The following is an 18,518-nucleotide window of genomic DNA, read 5'->3' on the forward strand; positions in this document are numbered from 1 at the left end:
GCAAATAAATCAACACAATATAGCTAGAAAAACAAATCATTCTTCTGTTACCCCTTCTTCATTAGTATATTAAAAAAATGCATTCTTAATGTTAAAACTGATAGTAAATTGCTACTACACATTGTTTTAATAAGGGTTCACTGGAGCTTGCCAGGTCGTATGGTTTTCATTTCATTCTGAGCTCTCAATTAACTTAATTATTCACTCTTTTTACACATGTGAACATATTTCATATCTTTTTATATTTTTATGACAGTATAGTTTTTTTTTTTTTTTTTTGTAGCAGAAAAAAGAAGACCATATATAGAACATTTGGTTTCTACTTAGATTAAGGACCTGAAAACATGGCTTAACTGGTCCCCAGAGGTTCAGAGTCTGCTTTACAAGGGTAATTACATATGTTTACTTAGTTGTTTATTTTACAAACTTGAACGAAGAAAAAAAAAAAACAACAAAAAAAACAAAAAAATTTCATATAGGAGTACACCCTGTTGAATTATATTGGACAATTTATTTACAGAAAATGTTCTTGAAAGCAAATCTCTTTTTAAGTTTCATTTAATATTTTACGCAACATTTAAAGATCACCAAAGATAAAGAATATTTTATCTTTGATAGGTATGTCATTAAATGTTCAATATATAATACTATCATGCCAAGATCCGAACAAAGACATTGTGTATGCAGTGTACAATTCAAAGAAGTTCAGATTTCCAAATCCCAATCACGAGCATTACAAAGTAAAGCCAGAAAAGACATGTTAATATTTAAATTAAATTAATAATTGTTAACTATATATACCACTAAATAATTCTGCAAGATTCAAGTAACTATGAATACTGGAAATTAGAACTTCTGAATATGCAGTGTGAATCTTGGACTTGGTCTCTGGATCGCTCAACTTTATTCTCCACTTCAGACAAAATCTGATATTTCACATAACTATGTCTTCATTTTAAGGAACATTTGTCCTTCATTTTCTGTAACAGTGCTACAGTGCTCCTCATTGTTTATGCATTGATGTAAAGCTTTTAACTTCTTATCAACTACGTGATGTACACTATAATGTTCTCGTCTAGCATCTGAATATAGTATAGTGTATTTAGACAGAAAAATAACTTCGTACCTACATTTTGGCCCCTAAAATAATTGTAATTGCTACTACTGAGTTAATAATTATATAGTGCTATATATTAATTTATTTTTTGTTTAAATACAAGCAGTGTTTTACGCTAATTTATAAGCACACACAATAACTAAAGGAATTTAGGTTACATACAAATTTAAATATTGTAAAAATAAAAAAGTGGCAACAATTTAAGACCGATATTTTATCCCAAGGAAGCAGAAGTCTGTCAAAAGTGGATCTTGTTGGAAGACTGTCTGGTAGAAAGTACAAAATACACGTGAACAAAATATACACTGTGTGTTAGGCTTCACTGTTTAACCTGTAAGGGAGATTTGTGGAGGCAGTATCTAAAAGTTAAAAAAAAGTGCCCTAGTGTTTTAAACAAATGCTCATTTATAACATTTTAAGGAATTTTTCCTTATCACTCTGGGCAAAATATCACAGATGTTCACGCTCCAGTACAGAGTTGAATGAAAGATAACATATTTTACCATTTGACTACTCACTATGTTTCACTACTCCCCACTGTAGACTTCACTAAAGGATTCTTAATGAGTCAACATTTTATTTTATTTGGTTTCACACTAGCAGCACATTAATAGTTGCAGCTTGACATCTTTTAAAAGAATTTAGAAATACAACGTGACCTGGCTCATGTACCCAATGAAAACTTGAACTACTAACCTCCTCCAAATAAAGGGCCAAAGACTTCCTTACTAATGTGACATATAATTCATATTTACCTCAAAGAAGCAAAAGGGAAAAATGCCAAACTCAAAATATTTTTTTTTCCACCTGTAACTCGAATGACTGATTTAGGCAAAGTTACCACATCAATATATCAAGTATTCTCATATGGCACACATTATGTATTATGTGAACATGGCACACTGTATTTCAAGTGGGCTTTGATTCTGAATACTGGGTAGAAGAATTATTTGTAGATTTTGTTCAACACTTACCCACTTACCCAACTGAGATGGTCAACAATATAAAAAGGTTAACCAGTAACAGCAGCAGCAGCATGGAAATATATCAAGTAATGGTTAGTAAATAAAATGCAATACATTCAAAAGTACCCTCTTCTTCCCAGGAAACACACTAGTAAAAATTTGCTCTGTTTGTTTTTGCACTTAATTACTGTTTAGAAAATTTTCCCGCTTTACGGGCTGGTTCGTAAGGCACCCTTAGAATGCTGGGAGTTTCTTCCATGACTCGTACAAGGAGGTTGTCAATGTAGTTTTCCAGTTCACGTATGTGGGCATCTTTTTTTCTGACCAGCTCCTTCTGTTTGATCAGTTCTTGAACAACTTCTTCAAAAGACAAATTGCGGTATGATGCAGTGGTACCAAAAGGATTTCCTTCCTAGACAATGCAAGTACAAAGAAGGGTACATTGTGAGAACTTGTGGCAAGAACATTCAAGCATGTAAGAAAACAGAAAACAAGTCAACAAAATGATTTTCATTGACCATGAGCTGTTACATGTAAAAATATAGAAAAAATGATATTGTACTTGTTTGCTTTTGGGAGCATTACCTGGCTAGACAGAGAAGTAAGCAAACAAATAAATAAAAAACAGGACTAATAATCCATCAATTCAACCAACCTTATCTAGTTCAGGGTCATTGGAATTGGAGCAAAAGCAGTCAATAAAGTAAAATAAATGGTGTTGTAATTTACATCTACTTTTTTTATCATGTTTAAAAAAATTACATGTAGTCAATAAAAGTGTGAAATGAAGGGAACTAAGAAGCCTTGGAATTACAGACCTTCATAAATGAGATGAGAGAAAAAGTGCACACAGAACAATTCTCCATATGCCTGAAAATATGTGGCTCTTACTGGAGTGCTGCAAAACAAATGGCAGGAACGGAAAAAGGGATATATTAAAGAGCAATTATATTATAACTCAAGAATTCAACAGGGAGAGGGCTTTCTATATCAGGTTCAGGAAGACTTATAAGTAGAAATGTGTTTACACTTAGATGTTACACAACTTCAAATTGGTTAATGGAGGAAAAATCCCAATTAAATATAATAAATACTGAAAAATATAACAAAATTTGAAAAGGCTAGAAGAAAAAGCACATCGTTATATATGCTATAAATCACACACCAGCCATAGCAGCAACCAAAATCTTCTACTATAACTTGCCAAACTGTATCTCCAAATATGTAAGACAGTAAAAACAAACAAATTAGGATTGTCCATTAAGTTCATGTGGTTAGCAAAGCAAAAACTGTTTAAATGTCAAACTTTCCTCACAAATCAGAAGTATGTTTCAGGTTCTTGCCATGCTTTGTGATGAGTGGTTTCAGACCTGCACCTTGAATGCACTTCTCTTTAATTTCTACTAGTGTCCTTTACTTTATGACACATTACTTAACTGGAAGAATTCTGGTAGATCACTTTCATCGATCACTTTGAGAATGTTGAAAAGCTTTCTATGCTCAGAACTAAAGAAGCTGAATTTCCTAAATCTGTCAGAGTTAGCCATTGTGATAAGAATACACAGGAGACATTAATTTTTTGTAGAGTTGTGTTCGGTACAAAGTCCTAAACAGAACTGATTCATAGGTGTAAAGATGACGGCTTTAAAGGGCGAAATCGGAAGCGACTTCATCATGGGGGCTGGGACCTGGTGGGATTTCCCGTGAACTGTCTACAGAGGATTGAGAGAGAAAGTCAGGCACCTCGCCACCTCCTGGTCTGGTGTGGAATTATCACTATTCAAGCCCATTAGTTGCCTCCCATTCGCACGTGTGTGACACCATGTATTTCAATCTTCCAGTGCAACTTTTAAGCTACTATTTCTTTTTTTGCTTAGCATGGTGCCCAGAAATGTACAAAAAACGTCAGATGCAATTTGACTTGTGTATTATACAGCCTTCACAAGTATCCTTAATTAATAATAAGTATAATTTAAAATTTAATCTGATCTTTAAGTTGCATTACTTGGATAATGGGACTGCTGCTTCAATGTAAACCCTGTGCCTGTTCCTTTATCTTTAGCCAAATCAGAAGTTGTTTTTTTTTTTTTATGTAATTTTAAATTTGTTTGAAAGGGGTGGCTGTTATTGTTTGTTATTATATTTCTATATTTCCTGAGCTTTTGTAAAAGCTAAATGTCCTCTTCGGGCAAGTACAGTACTAACTTTCTATCTATCCATCTATCGAAATGTCATCTGCTCTAAAACGCAGGATCATTGGATTCACAGGTTACAATGGTAAATTAATATAAAGTAGAATTGGGGCGAACAATTTAAAATACAGTGCATATAAAAAGGATATCAGAATTTAGTTAAACAAAAGACCCATAAGGGACTGTATTGGGTGAGCATTGTAAGGGTTACATTTTTATGTGTTTGTATAATTTAAACAATGTACTGGATGATTAACTTAGATATTTAGAGCAACTCCTTCTGCATACCACTGTCTTTTACACATATTAATGTTCTTCTATATTTTAGAGAAACTACAGACGACCTGCACCACAATACAAGCAATTCAACCCAGTGCTGACAGATGTGCAAGTGGGAAAATCATATTGGCTGCTGGATGCATATTGCACACACACACACACACACACACACATATGTCATATCACACATATCTATGCAAACACACTCACTGAGAAAGTTATTGGCATGGATTCCCCAATATGTTGCAAAAAATTCCTTTGAGATTTTGGTCCATGTTACATGATTGCATTTCGCAATTTCGTGCAGATTTGAAAGCTGCACATTCATTCTGTGAATTTTCCGTTCCACATATACATAGATCAAGTCACTGGGAAGGCCAGTGAAGAATACAGAATTCATTCTCATACTCATGAAAACAGGTTTAAATGACTTTTGCTTTGTGACATGGTGTGTTATCTTGCTGAAAGTAGCTATTAGAAGATTAATAAATTGTGGCCAAGAAGGGATGCTCATGGTACAGCAAAAAATACTCAAATAAGAACTAGGCAGTGGCTTTCAAGCAACCTTCGATAGGTATTAACGGGCAAAAGTGTGCCAAGAAAACATTCCCCACACTATTACACCATCAGCAGCAGTCTGAACTGTTGATGGAAGGCATGTGGGGTGCATGGATTCATTCTATTTGTGCCAAATTCTGACCCCACCATCTGTGTGCCTCAGCAGATGTTCAAATTTATCAGGCCAGGCTCCATTTTTTCAGCCTTCAACTGTCCAGTTTTGGTGAACTTGTGCCCAGTACAGCCTCAGCGTTCTTTTCTTGGCTGACAAGAGTGAGACATGATGTGATTTTCTGCTGTTGTAGCCCTTCTGCCTCAAGGTTTCATGTGTTTTGCATTCACCATAGCGTTTTTATGAATTGCCATAGCCTTTCTGTCGGCACGAACCTGTCTGGCCATTCTCCTCTGACCTCTCTCACCAACAAGGTGTTTCCATCTACAGAACTGCTGCTTATGCTGCTTCCACATGATTGGCTGATTAGATAAATAAATGGATAAGCAGATGTACAGGTGTTCCTAATAATTTGCCCAGCGAGTGTACATATTTTAGAGGGTTCATTACGGTTCCGGTATGTTTTTGCATTTTTTTCATTTATTAGAACTTCTGGCAATTTTATTGCACTAATGTATCTGCTGAGGATGCTAATAACACAGAAAGTATTTCATGACAGAGTTTAGAAAGCTTGTTAACTAATGTTAATACTAACAGCTGTTATCAGGCCAGAAGCCAAGAGGTGTAACCCCCTGGAAACTAAGACTATAAATTGTAAATGATTCAAGCCTTAGCATGCACAGTTCATGTGACCTTCAGCAGACGTCTTAAATTAGCAGTGTAACAAATAAATTAAAATGGGAAACAAGTGAGATGCCATGGGATAATCATGTTCAACCAGGAAAGGTGTAAATATAAAATAAGGAGTGTTTTCATAAATTATTACCCAACTGGTTGCTAGTTTTTTTTACCTGATGTAGTAAACACAGACAGTGTTGGCTCTCTAGTGATAGATGAGTTGCAATGTAAATCATGATGTTATCAATTCAGTCTTTGTCATTGGTATTCTTTATGTTTCTTAAGAGTCTAGTAACCTGCTAGAAGCCCCCTACCATTGTGAACTGCTCTGGATAAAGATATTAAATAAATACTTGCTAAACTACAGTAATTCACTTTTGAAGTGGAATTAGAATGCCTGCTAAACATTGATTTCTATTTCAGACACCATCTCACCAGGAACATTTACAAGTCAATTACAGCAGTTTCTGGACCTGGCAGGTGAAGTGACTTACTGCTTGTGATTTATATTGCAGTGCATTTAACCACAAGGGGTGTGTGCTGCCTGTCTATAAGCAATGACAATTTTGAAGGAGAAAATAAGTTGGCAAATGCCATTTAAGTGTACAATGTAGCTGCCATTAAACCAGCCCTGAGTAAGCCTTCTAATGCTGTGGAGTATAATAATCCTGTTTAGAGGTGTAAAAACTCTCTATGGAGGCACTAGAGCCTGTTCCTATTTTCAGTTCAGCTACAGAAATAACCCTGGTTACAGCTCTGGCTCTGTTTGTATAACTGCAAATTAGCAAAATATGATGCACTTGGATACAGTGCTACTATAGTACTGAAGTAGTCATTAAGTGAGCAAAGAAAGAAAGAAAGGAGTGAGGGGGTGGGAAGTGGGGTGGTGAAGGCCTTGAACCTTCATAAACACACAGGCAGTGCTTGTTAATGTAAAGTAACAAATTGTTTCCCAGGGGAACTCATTTTCTCTCTCTCTCTCGGATAGTGGCGTTAGCTGATAAGATGAAGGAGTTTGTTTTCCATGAGCAAAAGACACATCTGCACAGAAAAAAAGTTCCACAAGAAATTCCTTTCAAAGCTCATTAGGGAAAGAAAGCAAATGTAATCCCAGGCCACGCCCTTAACTTACAGTTGGGCCAAAGAAGGCACGTTTTCATGCTCCATTACAGGCATGTCTCACGATTACCACTCTATGTTTTACTGTATATGCTTGATGAATGCTTTCTTGCCTTCTCCATACACTTCATACACAATTTTTGTGTATTTTGTTTGTCATTGTTGGAACTCATCAGCTGCTATTCTGCTTTGTCACATATATTCCATCCCACCTGGCTATGACCGATAAAACAGAACTGGCCGGCAGAAGTTACAGTAAGGTACAGTATATGGTAATAAAACCTGCAATTTTTTTTTTTTTTAATAAATGAAAAAGCACACTGTTTGTGCTAACTGAGCAGTAGAATTTTCACAACACATAGAAATTAAACACACCACAACGTTATTTTTTAATATTGGGCTGAAGGCATAACTATACCATATGTTAGGTGGTGCACAAAAATGTACCCTGCAAATCATCATATTGAGAGCACATTTGTGACACACCTGTCTGTTGTAATAATCACCTCATCAACATAAAAGTTCTTCTTTTCATGCAATCTGAAATGTCGGTGATAACATGTGGGGCATGGACGAAGGGGTTTGTTGGATTCAGTGGACTGCTCAAAGAAGCAATAAAAAGTCACTTAATCATTAATTGCTAAAATGTGCATTTTTCAGGAGCACATGCAATGGGATGTTGCTCTGCTACAGCTTCAATTTTTAATTTGAGGAGTCTGTACAAATTTACAGCTCCACAATCAAAATGTGCTTCTGCAGTGAATATAGCATGTCTTCTCTCTAGCACATGCACACCCAGATAACAAAACTTGCAAAACTGGGACTTCCTGCTATCTTCACCCATCTATGCCTGCTGCTGCTAAAATCAGGGCTTGATTTCTTACTTTGTGCTGCATTGCAGAGAGTATAATCTCAGGAAGGTTGTTGACTACAGTTCATTTTCTAATTTCATTGGCGATACCCACACACACAAATATTCAAATAAATTTATCTTCTTATGTAATACGCTACCGTGGCTGTCCGTTGTCTGTCTAGGATTTTAAATCACCTGTAGCTTGCAAACCGTTTGACCTATTGACCTGAAATTTGCTACACATATACTACGTGATGTCTACTGTCCGCTATCGGCGTGATGATTGACCTCTAAGGTTATTCCTCTTTTTATATTATGTCATTGTAGAATTAGCTTTTGGCAGCAGCCAGCAGGGCGGTGTACGAGCGCCATTCTCATCCCTACCACCTTTGCCGTCACTTCCCCTACCTCTACATATCTTAAATCATTCTTGAGGCAGATTGAAGACTTAAGTGCTAGCTTAAGTGAAAAATTAAGGAAAATGTACTAAGTAATTGCAACATAAACACTGACTTAATAACTTTTAACACAAAAAATGCTGACAAAAGTAGAGAAGAAGTGGGCTGCTCTGGTGGAGAAAAGAAGAGCAGCTCAGGAAGCAGAAAGCGCTTCTGAGCAAATGAATGCTAAACGTACAGAGAAAGAGTATGAAAACTATGAATGCTCAAGTCAAGTGTATTCACTGCACGTTATCATGCAGTGTGCCGGAACTGGTTTCATATAAAACCATTCCACAGCGAACACCACCTCAAGATACTTTACAAGTGTTGTTGTCTAGTACTAGTAACTGTCTATCTATATATATAGAAGGGTAAATGAAAAAGTAAAGGCAATTTGAAAATTACACTGTAACCTCAAAGGATAGAAGCTGGCACATTCTCAAGGATTTATGGGTAGTTGGAACAGGCACAATGCAGCACTCTACCATTTGTCTAGTTGAAGCCAGAGTCAAATGAACACTGACATTCCACTGCAGGATTGCACCATTGCTGAACAACGCACCATAGTGAGATTTCCTTGGGTAGAGGGAATGAAACCTGCTAAAATCCGACAAAGGATGCTGGCTCAGCATGGAAATGAAAACAGTATGACACAACAAATAATTTATTAATAACAAACATAACCGATAATGCTCCATGCGGCCGATCATCAAAATCTTACACTCAAGCCCATGTCGACATGACAAATGCCTTCATCATAGACGACTGACAAATTGCATTGTCCACTGTTGCTGCACATTCGGATATCAGCTATGAATCTGCACATACCATAGTGCATGGTGACTCGGGGTAGTGCAGTTTGTGCAAGATGGGTACCCAAATAGCTTACTGATCTACACAAGGCAACATCCTGCTATATTTGTTATATATGACATAATTTAGAAACTGAGATTCGAGCAGCCAGACAGTAACAGTGTGAAGCACTTGGCCATACATGTACATCATATGTGACAATAAATCTGAGGTGCTGTAAATTGATTACACTACTTATTTTTTTTAATTTCATAGTCTTGTGTTTTTAAAAAAAACAACATTGTTGTCGACCTGCGTATCATCATTGAGTTTGCAATATCAATCAGTGATCACCTTTAAGTACTTTTTGAAATTAAGAAAAACACAGAGGGAATTAAACACACACACACACACACATACATATGCACACACAAGCACACAAACACACCATAAGTTAACTGATGGAGCCAAGCCATGATTGAACAGAATGAAGCAGAATTTTTTCTATAGGTGATGGAGGTGCTGTTTTTCAGAATGTGATAAGAGAGGACAGGATGGTGCTTTTGAGTGAGTAAAAGCAACTGGTAACATTTTTTTTTTGTTTTTTGGTAGACATTCATCCACACCTACTGTATAATGAGGCAGAACTAATTTTAGGATTTGATGCTAATGTAGAGTCAAGATATTTTGAATAAATCAACTTTAAATCACCTATGTAATATTACAGATAATTGCTATTGGTGATGTTCTTTAATACGGAGTTCTGCTGAAATTCCTTTCACACCGCCAAGAACACCCCCAAATTCTACCTATCCACTAACTGTAAATGCTTTCTACAGTCCATGCTATTCATGGTTTGTTTAAAGAGTTCAGTTCATTACCTGGGCCATGTATATATGCAACTTTCTGTTTCTAAGAGTTATAGTAAAACACAATTCTTTGTTCGAACTTTATTGCCTGGCTATAGGTGTGGCAAAAAAAGAAGCTTGAACATACAACTGACAGAAAACACAAAGAAATGCTTGAGCGAACATTATAAATAAATGAGAATTGTAAAAATTTAATAATAATTTATATATAATCAAATTTCATATTACTCCTACAGATCACTTGTTTTAATAATAAAAAAAAAAAAAGTTTCCTCTGAAATTCTACAATGACCATCAACAAAAGCCAAGTTACCAGGAAAAGCAGGAAGGCAAAAATATTTCAGGTATGGGCAATTACAAGTAACATGTCCAACAGTAAGCAAACAATATTAGGCCCTGGTTAAAAAAATAAATAAATAAAAATACTGCATACAGAAAAATACTTTGTTACAAATTACTTCTGATACTGTACATCCGATTAACCATCAGCACTTAACTGAGGCACACTGTCTTAGACAATTTCCCAGGCAAAGCCTGTTAACACAACTAGTTATAGAATGACATGGTACAAACAAAAAATGCTAATGTAAATACATAAAATAGTAATTATTTGGAGAAGCTAAAAAATACTACAAATTGGTAAATGTGGGAGTTGGGGAGAAGACACAACTTAAGTCATAGTTTTAACATGAAAACGTAAAGAAATCATTACTCTCACTGGTTTTGTCTTTCCACCCTGAACAGAAAAAAAATAGTCAGTCAGTCAGTCATTTTCCAACCTGCTATATCCTAACACAGAGTCACGAGAGTCTGCTGGAGCCAATCCCAGCCAGCACAGGACACAAGGCAGGAACAAACCGCAGGCAGGGCGCCAGCCCATTGCAGGGCGTGCACACACACACACGCACACCAAGCACATACTAGAGACAATTTAGGATCGCCAAAATAGCTAGCTGAAAAGGTAGTGAAAATGGGAAACTACTACCGGCACACATATGATTCTGCAAAGTAGTGGAAAGCAATATTTTTAAAGAGGAAAACTATATATATATATATATATATATATATATATATATATATATATATATATATATATATATATATATATATATATATAGTTAGTTAGTTATCAGCAAGGTAAGATTCTAGGAATTGAAAACAATCATGATCCATTAGCTTATTTTTACACAGCCTGTCATGTTTCACTGTGCTCTGTTCATTCTGTAAATCTGGTTTACTTTAAAAGTAGTGAAGGCTCCATCTATAATTCAAGCTCACACCAAACATTTACACTGCGGTCTACCCTAAATGATTGTTTATGGAAGATCTCTTATCAAGATAATGTGAAGACAAGTCATTCTCACCACTGCATATATTGCTTAGCACAATGTATAGTGGTCTAGGTACCAGTGATGACAATTGACACCCTTACTGCAAGATTTAATGGATTTCAGTAATAACAATAGAGGATTTTACTGTGTTTCTAATCCAGCATGTGGAGATCCCTATATTCTTTTTCTTAATTATTTCCAGTAAGCATCACTTATTCATTACTTATTCTTTAATTCCTGCTTTAAACTATACAATAAATGAAAATATGTTCATGAAGAGATTAGAAAGTTACAAAATAATTAGATATTAATATTAACAAAAAGGAAATTGAAGTCCTTCCAATTGTGAAAACTAACACATTCATGTTACTATTTCAGTTTTAGACATGATTAATACACAACCCTACACTCATGACACCCACAACGCTGTGTCGCAGAAATATGTACTCTTGGCCTGGTTAAAGCTGGGGTAGACAAACATATGGTACTCTGAAGACACTGGCGTCTGCTGTCGGCACAAGCACAGTGTGGCGCAGCTCAATAATTGGAACAGGCCTCTAAAGCAGTGGGGAGAAAATTTCCAAGTTTAATTTTCTATCTATAGTAGTTTCCATGTTTCTGATGTGACAGGGACAGGCAAGAGCTTTCTCTGGCAGGAAATGGACACAAACTGTCACCAGAAGTAGTAAGAGCTGCAGAAGATAATGCAGAATGACCAGATATCCTAAATGTTATGCTGTGTGGTGTCGCACCAGCAATATGACATATGATAAAGGTGTAGTATAGAAACTGTGAATTCTGGGCCAGAAACCATCATGTAAGACTCCTGTGTGGAGAAGCAAACACTGGTACAACACTTCAATGTACAGTTGAACTGGGGAATGCTCCTGTGCCTTGGCAGGGGTTATTGAAACATTCTCCATCTTATCTACGAGGGAGTATACTTTTAAGTCTGCTTCCTTGTTTTTTTTTAATCCAACATTAGGCATTTAATAATAATAATAATAATAATAATAAAGAAAGGTCTACTGAATTGTTTGTACTTGCCTTTAACCTGATTTAGATTTTTTGCCGTATCAAGCAGTAACATGTTTTGCTGACAGTGTGAACAAAAGTGTATATTATGTAGTATTACTTGTATGTATTTGTTAACAGATGTTTATTTGCTTCTTAACTACCTGTACTAAAACCTGTATATTCCTGTAGAAAACCAAAAAGACATAAACCAGACAGTTTAGTCATCAGCCTCTAGGCTTCTGCTAGCTACCGAGGTCCTTTCTTACAGCAAATGCTGTGCTGTAGTGCAATTCCACTACAAGCTCAAGTTGTTTAGTGCGTTGTCCTACAGTTAAAACAAGTCAAACAAGTGGTGCTTATTTAGAGATAAGCAAGAGTCAAACAAATGTGATTCCTGAACTGAAATGTTGTGCCATCTACTAGATACAATTACTCTCACATACCTTATGTGCCACTTTACTCAGATAGCATTTCATGCTAAACTCCCTGCTCTACCTTTAATACAAATACATATTTTAGTATGAAATGGTGTGGTGCCCAAGGATAAATAAATCAGGTCACATTTATTCTGACCAAACCGTTACTCAAATGGTACCATTTGTCCAAGTGAAAGACTGCACTTGCGTATTGCTACCATGCTATTCACATTTTTTCCCCCAGTAACTGTACGGAGTGCCTGATTTATTCTCATTTTAAAATAACTGCAGTTATTTTTCTCATTGGCCTTAAAGCTTTAAAAACTTTAAGGACTCATGCTAACTATAATATCTGTGTACACGCATACATATGAACATCAGGTCCATGTTTTTTCTGCTCAACTAGACAATTTATTAGCCCATATTATATTTTGGGCTAATATTTTCAAAACAATGTGGTATTTTGGGCTATTTTACAACCCTCCTCCATGGAATTTTTACCATATTTTTCATCCATCTGGCACCCCTTCCCCTGCTATTCGTATATGTTCTTAATCATTGTAAAATCTCCAAATTGGATTCCCCTCCCCAACTCCCATTGTTGTGTGATTATATATACCCATTCTATCATCCCCAGTCTTTGATGAGTATATACCTCACCCAGTCACTTTCTACGTAGCCCCCTACTTTCCGGTGTGCCATTTTGTCTACCTCAGGTATTGGGCTATTTTTTGGGGCAACATTACTATTTTTAAACTGTCCTTGGGCTACAATTTTTTTTTAAGTACCTGAAAAGTCAAGCAAAATTACACCTTTTATTGGCTAACTAAACCCTGATGTACATATATACACAGTATATGTGTATATGCAACAGCATAATTGGGCACAGAGTATTGCTGTTGGAATGTGAATGCAAGGATCCACCATTTTTATTGAAATGTTGTTAAGTCACTTTGGATAAAATCATCTGCTAAGTGAATAAATGTAAATGTAAAATATAGTAAACAGTCAAACAGTAATATCTTTCTATGTAAGATATACATTTTATCAGGATTAAATAAAAAACAAGGTACAGGCAGGACTTGAACCATGATGTTGTTGACTTGACTGAGACACACTACCATCTACACTGTTCTACAACTGCCATAGACCAGCCAGCAAAACCAACCTTTACAAGCATTAAATGCTAAATATTATTGCCATTTTCATTGATTGTTTCAGGATTTGATTATCTTTTCTGTGAGTTTCGGTTTTTGCAGGTTTCCTTTTGTAAAAATCATTTCAACTTAAGGTGTCTATACACAGCCATTTTTTTTAAAGTCATTCAATAACTGACATCTATCCATAAATTTGCACCTGTTTTTCCACGTGTTTATCTAATCAGCCAATCATATTGCAACAGTGCAATGCATACATTTCTGCAGAAACAGGGCAGGACATTCAGTTAATGTTCATGTCAAATACCAGAATGGGGGGAAGAAAATCTTACCTCAGTGATTTTTACTGTGGCATTATTATTGATGCCAGACTGACTGGTTTAAAAATATCTGTACCTGCTGATCTCCTGGGATTTTCATGCACAACAGTCCAGTTTAGTTAGAATGGTGCAAAACACAAGAAAACTAAAAAAAAATCTAGTGAGCAGCAGTTCTGTGGATAGAAACGTCTTGTTGATAAAAGCGGTCAGAGGAGAATGGCCAGACTGGTTCGGGCTGACAGAAAGGCGATGGTAACACAGATAACCACTTCATACAACTGTGGTGAGTGCAAAAGTATCTCAGAAAGCATAACACGTTGAATCTTGAGGTGGATGGAGTACAAGAGCAGAGGACTATATTAGGACCCACTCCTGGCAGAGAAGAAAGTGGAGGCTGCAGGGGGTACAGGATGCCCAAAACTGGATATAGTCTGTTCTGATGAATCTTCATTTTTTTTACAGAGGCACACGGATGGTAGGGTCGGAATTTGGTACCAACAGCATAAATTCATGCACCCATTAGTCCGGGCAGGTGGTGGTGGTGTAATGGTGTGGGGAATGTTTTCTTGGCAGATTTTAGGCTCATTATTACCAATCAATCATTGCTTGAATGCCACGGCCTATTTAAGTATTGTTGCTGATCAAGTGCTTCCCTTCACGGCCACAATTTGCCCATCTTTTAATGGTGACCTCCAGCATGATAATGCAACATGTAACAAACATGGCGTCTCAAACTGGTTTCATGAACATGACATTGAACTAGTTCAGTGTTATTCAGAGGCCTTCTCAGTTGGCGGATCTGAATCCATTGAACACCTTTGGGATTTGGTAGAACGGGAGATTTGCAGCATGAATGTGCAGCTGACAAATCTGCAGAAATTGTGTGATGCAATCATGTCAACATGGACCAGAATGTCATGGAATGTTTCCAACATCTTGTAGAATCCATGAAATGAAGAACTGAGGCTGCTTTGAGAGCAAAAGGAGGCCCTACCCAGTTTTGGCATAGCGTTCCTAATAACTTTCTCATTGAGTGTACACATATACTTTATATAAAGTTATACATATTAGATAGCAATACTGTCTTTGACCTAGTTTTCCTCTTTCACCCTCGGAGACCATAAGTAGCCCCACCTCTGAACACACCTTTTCTTATCTGTTACATTATTATCCAAAAACAAATCCTCATCATTTGCTATTTTAATGTGTAGAAAGGCACGCTGGTGTTAGTGTTGCAGCAAACTACTTTTGTGTAATATCTTTTTGGCAGGATCTCAATTATTGTCTTGCTAATTTATTGTTATTAATTTATTTATTTTAATTTACTGTTAATTTTTTGTTTTGTTATAATAGGTCACTAGTACATCTGCAGTGGAAGGTATGATAAAAGACTAAATATTGCATTGCTGGTTAGTATTGTGGCAGGCTATCAGTCAGTTTTTGGTAATTCATTACAGATTTTTTTTTTTTAGGATATTGGACATAATAATCTCACAGACAAATAACAAATATCCCAAATATGTGACATGCCCATTTTTCTTGAGTCTTCTTGAAACTGAGCTGTTGCCTGGAATTTGTTTTTAAACAATCATTTCAGATTTTCTGGTTTATTGATGCTGACTATGCAGTCTATTGCCATGGATATTAATTTCAGTGAAGTATATTTGATTAGATTATGTTATACTTAATTTGATGCCTTGTTGTTTGAAGGTTTAGATTTTCAGATTGCCTTAAGATCTACCACACATGATGATTTGTGTTACATTCTTGTGTGCATTATAGAGCATCTTGAAATCTCGTGGTTTGTGAAAGGTGCTATAAACTGTATAGAAAAATGATTGATAACTGGTTGCTTCTTGCAAACCGGGCAAGTATATGTTCATGAAACAAACACATGAATGAAAAATAAGTACTGTATTTTGGTATTCAAATGTTTTATGGTTATTTGGTCACTCATGTCCATCCTTACTTATGACATGTAAAAGAATGGCACATGCTGAAAAGCAAATCAACAGTGTGTCGTAGGTGTCCCAGTGCAGTGTGAACATGATATTTGTGGCACTCAGTACATCAGCACTAGGGATAAAGGGGAATATGGTGGGTTGGATGGAACACTAAGCAAAGGCCTGCTCAAACCTATTATTTTTACTTTGTTTCTGCATGTCTGCTAACTGTCTTTCTAACTGGCATCGAAGGCAGACTTCAACAGTAAAAGAAAAAAAGGGGAGAGGGAGTGAGAGATAAAGTGAACCCTTGGCATTTTCTGATTGTCTCATTATTGTTCTAATGAGCAACTTCACTCTGGGAATATTAGTCCAGCTACTTTCGCATATGCCGCTGCTGCCCTCCCTTCATAGTACCTAATTAGGCAGCAGTTTCAGACGGCCAGTGCTCCTCCTGCAGAGGCAGGTGTTGGCACTACAACACAAGAGAGGCACCCACTCCTAATTGCTGTGACCTTTGTCCGTGGGTGGGGGATATGGGGGGGATGTAATAACACACACACATTTCGAAGGATTAATGATGGACAATGTGACCTCTACACACATCTGTGGTATCTATCTGTTGAATCCTTGGGTTGCCTTAGTAGATTTAATGCGCCTCCTCCCCCCGCCTTTGAAAATTGCTAATGGTATAATAGCAATTATCTTGTACTTAAGTATATTAAATGTCAATTATACTTATATAAAAGGTGTTATTTTCCTTAAGGTTCTTCACGTAATGAAGGATGGAACTGATTTATTTTTTATTAGCACTTTTAAAACCTTAAGTAAGGCAATTTGCACATCATATTTCACCAAAGCACTCCAATTATAAATAGAATACAAGATAATGGGTCCCATGACCTGAAAGCATACAATAATAATGTTACACAGTTTGTAATTAAGAGTAGATCACAGACAATGGCCACTGTTTTTGACTGTTAATTAGTTAATGGCTTACTAATTGCAAGTAGTTGGAGATGGTACCAATCAGGGGATGTATCAATTATTATTAAAAAAAAAAGAAAAAAAGTATCCAATTAAGAACAAAAGCAAAAAACACCTTTGTGCTAGTTCCCTCCCACAACCTCCCCCAACTACAGTAATATGGTATTTTATTAACATGTGAGAAGAGTCAGCACAGCAGCCAAGCAGTACACAATGGGCAAATTTTTCAACATTCAAAGCTAAAACTTTACTAATGTTCCCCAAAATTCTAGAAGACTTTTGAAAAATAAAATACAAAGATAAAGTGGAATGAACTCTTACAATGAGTCAAACAAGGGCCCCTTTACCACACTGCAATAATACTTCACTGTAAAAGGCAGTATATCAAATAAAAGATGGATGAACTGAAGTTGGCTCCTGTCTGCGTTCAACATATTTCAGTTCTCAGTGAAGTGCATCAAAACTTGGCAATCCATAAACTTAGCAGCAATTTTTTTTTTGGAGACTAAAACACTAGCTCTTCCTTAAAGGAGAAAATGTTACTTTTCAACTAAATAAAAATGCACTGTTTAATTACCTGACTTACAGGCAGCTGAAAATTTAATTTGTTATTATGCAAAGACAAGTATATGTGGAAAGAATGCGTGGGAATAATCGTGGAGGACTGATGACCTAATATTTTGTTACATGTCCAAAAGATAACAGGCGTCCTACTCTTGTTGACATACCACAGTCTACTCCAGTCTCATTAGAAAAATACAATAGCCAGGGCTTTTCAGACCATGAGACAAACAAAAATGAATTAGTCGTATATGAGACATTCTGGATAATTCTATCATTTTATCCACTACTTGACATGACAGTTGTCCAAGTGTGGACAGTGGACACAAGCTAAAAGGTGATTATGGGGGGAAAAAAAAAAAAACCATTTCTTAGTTCTAAAAGTCTTGACTTTTCTATTCACAGTGCAAAACTCCTTCTTGGGCAGGCAATGGCTGCTTACTTCCAATTCTATAAGGCACTGTCGTTCTGCAAAATTGACAAATAGGGCACTGACAGAATGTAAGGAGTATGTAAGACTTGGAGTCACACAGAACACCATTTTTCAGATGGCTATAAAACCATGACCTCCACGTACTCGGAAGGTATTCATGTCATACCCACACATTGTCAGAATCATACACAGGAATACATTACCAAGAGCTCTGGTGAAGAGATCTCAACTTGAGACTAATTTTGGTGAAATGGGCTGAACAATACTGTTGTAATGTCACATCATTTGGATTTGAAACTTGAAAGTGTGTCAAGTTTGCCTGTGCTGTCACTGCATTCTGAAGGAAGTGCATTGGAACTTTTTGATTTGATAGGCAAGA

At 36.3% G+C, this 18,518-nt stretch overlaps 1 protein-coding gene across 1 annotated transcript in view; it reads right to left on the minus strand.

Moving 5' to 3' along the window:
• Window positions 1–222: 222 nt before the first annotated feature.
• LOC120515818 (rab11 family-interacting protein 2) overlaps window positions 223–18,518 on the minus strand; it is a 159,266-nt gene continuing 140,970 nt past the window's right edge. Inside the window, exon 5 of the mRNA XM_039737147.1 lies at window positions 223–2,494. Within this exon, the coding sequence (XP_039593081.1) occupies window positions 2,267–2,494 (228 nt within the window). The 3' untranslated portion in view covers window positions 223–2,266. The remainder of the gene's footprint in view (window positions 2,495–18,518) is intronic.

The sequence above is a fragment of the Polypterus senegalus genome, chromosome 1 (genome assembly GCF_016835505.1).
Source record: "Polypterus senegalus isolate Bchr_013 chromosome 1, ASM1683550v1, whole genome shotgun sequence".
Taxonomy (NCBI): domain Eukaryota; kingdom Metazoa; phylum Chordata; class Cladistia; order Polypteriformes; family Polypteridae; genus Polypterus; species Polypterus senegalus.